We start from the raw sequence: 2,760 nt of genomic DNA, 5'->3' as shown, positions 1-2,760 counted from the left end.
TGGAGATTAAGATGGCAGTTATCATAGACTCATAGGAATCTAGAATTTCCCAATTATTGAGCTCAACTGAACTTAATAAGATCTAAGTCAATAAAGCTGGCATGAGGTTATCAGTCATGCTAAAAAGTCTAAGTTGTCAAAAGCTGATTAAATTTGCAGTAGATGTGGTATGAAAATAACATATTCAAGTTTGAAATGTATACTCGCTGGATCCCCCAGGTCGAAGGTTCGATTTCTATGAGCGATATTTATTGGAAGAGATAGTCACGAATCTCGAAATAGATTAGTTATTTATCCCAAAAAAAGGTGAGACATTTGTAGTACAAAAAAAACGTTTGAAATGTATATTTAATGAATCTCACAACCAGTTTATACATAATAGTGAGATTAGTTCTCTTGAGCAAAGATTTACTCTATATACATTATGGACAATGAAATCCTTACTAAAAGCAAACATATACCACATGAAACAATAATTGCTTCCTATATAAATCATTAGAACATCCACTTGATATTATTCAGTGTCCATTCTCCTTAAAAGCAACAATTTTATCAAGAGGGCAACAAAGAAAGAAACAATTACATATTTTTTCTTCTTCAAAATTCCAATGTACACTGCAACAATAACCATATATCTTTCCCTTATTTTATGTTAGTTAATGCTAAACCTTTTTCAAATGCTTGTGTCAGAATTAAGAGCAATGTCAGTGTCATGGCATGTAAAAAGGAACTATACAATCTTTGAAATAAAGGGTTCTAGCCATTAGTCTAAAAGGCTGTACCTTTTGACAAAATCCAATTACATTTCATACAATAGACTGATTCTGCAAGTAGAGAAATACATGCAACTTGCAAAGCTCATGATCTTAGAACAAAGAGCCATGAAACATAAAATTCACAGATCATGACATGATTGGGCTATACATACAACATTTTCTAATTGGTCACTGAGAAGAAATATATCTAGGACCGAGACATAAGCTAAACCACTAGAAAAAAGCTCAAATAATGTTCTCAAATGAGTTAAATTAGGAAAATAAGAAGGGAAGCATCAAAATGCTCAAAGTGAAAGGGTTTATGCTGATGCATCAAAGAGCCTGAGATGGAAAAACAGAACAAAGTTCAATAGAGCCATAATAAACCAACTCTTCTATCATTTGCTCAATATGATCTTCTTCAAGAGGCTTGAACTGCTGAGAATTTTCAACTTTAACCTTCTTGAAATCCCAGTCCCCTTCTGTTTCTTGCTCCTCAAGTTCTATCTTCTTTGGTATCAACATTGCATCAGTTCCAATCCCTTTCACTGCATTATTTGGTGAAGCTATAATTCGCGGAGGCTCTGGCAACGACGACGGCCTAGTCATTTGAAGCGAAGCCATATAACACCTGTGAAGTTTAGCAATCAAAGTAGCAGAGAGAAGCTTAGAAGATGATGATTGAGACGCATTCGGGTTGTAAGGGAAGTTTGTTCTTGCCCTTGTACCACACATTAGCCTTGCTGCTTCATCATATGCTCTAGCAGCATCCTCAGCAGTTTCAAAAGTACCAAGCCATATCCTAGTTTTCCTGCACAATTTTTTGTTCCCATTTAATACCTTAGATTAAAGCTATTAATAACAGAAAAAACCACATTACAATTAAGGCATTCTATATGAAAATCTCAATTTTAGTCATGTCACATAAGGTGTAAACATAATAAACATAATGGTAGAGTTGTTTTAAATATACGATAGGAACATTTTGTATATCGAGTATTATCTTATCGTAGAATTCAGTTGTACTAGTACATGGGCATAAAAATAAGGTGTGGACTTACAATATTGGATGTCGAATTTCGGAGACCCAAGAGCCCCAATGTCTTTGTCGGACGCCTCGGTAACGCTGTTGTGGTCTGGCCATGTTAGGGAAAAGAGACTTGAACTTTTTTTTTTTTCAGAAAGTTTTTGGTGGATATGTTTTTGAGTGATAGATATGTGATACCAATTGGGGGAGGAAGAAAAGGAGGGAGGAGTGGGTTTATGTAGTTGAGTTTATTCCATGGTATGCAAGGTATGCAACTTTTTCTAAACAATCTGGCACCCAATTTAAGCACAAAGGGGTCCCACAAGTGGACAGAGATCAACTATCTCCATTCTTGTCCCGATCTAATGAGAAAGTTTTACTGACTTAAAAGGAAAAATTATATAAATTCAAATTAATATTTTTATATTACTTGGATGAAACTGATTGACCTGGGATATGAAGATATATTCATTTTAGGACAGATAATGCTTATTCATCAAGCTATTACTTGTCTGTATTGCAATTTTGAAGCCATGATTATATTTGTAAACAGTATTATCTGTTGCTATTCAAACCCTTTTTTCTCCCAGAAAAATCCAAAATACAAGAATGCAACTATAGATTCTACTCATATGAGTATTGATGAGTAGGGAGCAAGTTATAGATGGTGTGAAGTTTTGAACTACAAAATCTTTGAACATATCATTGTCAAATATATAAAGCACCATTTGCTATAATGAAAAGAAAATTAGATGCAATCCAATTGGAGCTTGTCATTTTTATCAGACAGTATCACATTATAGACCTTTGTTGTGACCATTAGATGCAATGCAAACATCACTACATACTGTTAATTACTGCATTTTCAGATTTTATATTTGGGTCAATCCCATGTTGGGAATCAATGATTCTTGGACCACCATAATTACCTTAACAAATCAAATAATCTGATATACTAATCTTGGTAATTGGGACATT

At 34.0% G+C, this 2,760-nt stretch overlaps 1 protein-coding gene across 1 annotated transcript; it reads right to left on the bottom strand.

Annotated features, from left to right (window-relative positions):
* Positions 741-2,067, bottom strand: LOC109326740 (protein PPLZ02). Its single transcript, XM_019559521.1, has 2 exons — positions 1,817-2,067; positions 741-1,566 (listed from the first exon to the last, which is right to left on the bottom strand). Exons 1-2 carry the CDS (start codon positions 1,897-1,899, stop codon positions 1,089-1,091), a joined length of 561 nt encoding a protein of 186 aa, XP_019415066.1. The 5' UTR covers positions 1,900-2,067; the 3' UTR covers positions 741-1,088.

The sequence above is a fragment of the Lupinus angustifolius genome, chromosome LG14 (assembly GCF_001865875.1).
Source record: "Lupinus angustifolius cultivar Tanjil chromosome LG14, LupAngTanjil_v1.0, whole genome shotgun sequence".
Taxonomy (NCBI): Eukaryota; Viridiplantae; Streptophyta; class Magnoliopsida; order Fabales; family Fabaceae; genus Lupinus; species Lupinus angustifolius.
Note: the sequence above shows the minus strand (reverse complement) of the source record. Positions and strands in the feature narration are given on the sequence as shown.

Bases quoted from the DNA above. Each gene is read 5' to 3' on its own strand.
- LOC109326740 (XM_019559521.1), bottom strand. From the start codon at position 1,899: ATGGCCAGACCACAACAGCGTTACCGAGGCGTCCGACAAAGACATTGG. The intron at 1,567-1,816 runs GTAAGTCCACAC...AAAATTGTGCAG, and splicing joins GAAATTCGACATCCAATATT to GAAAACTAGGATATGGCTTG.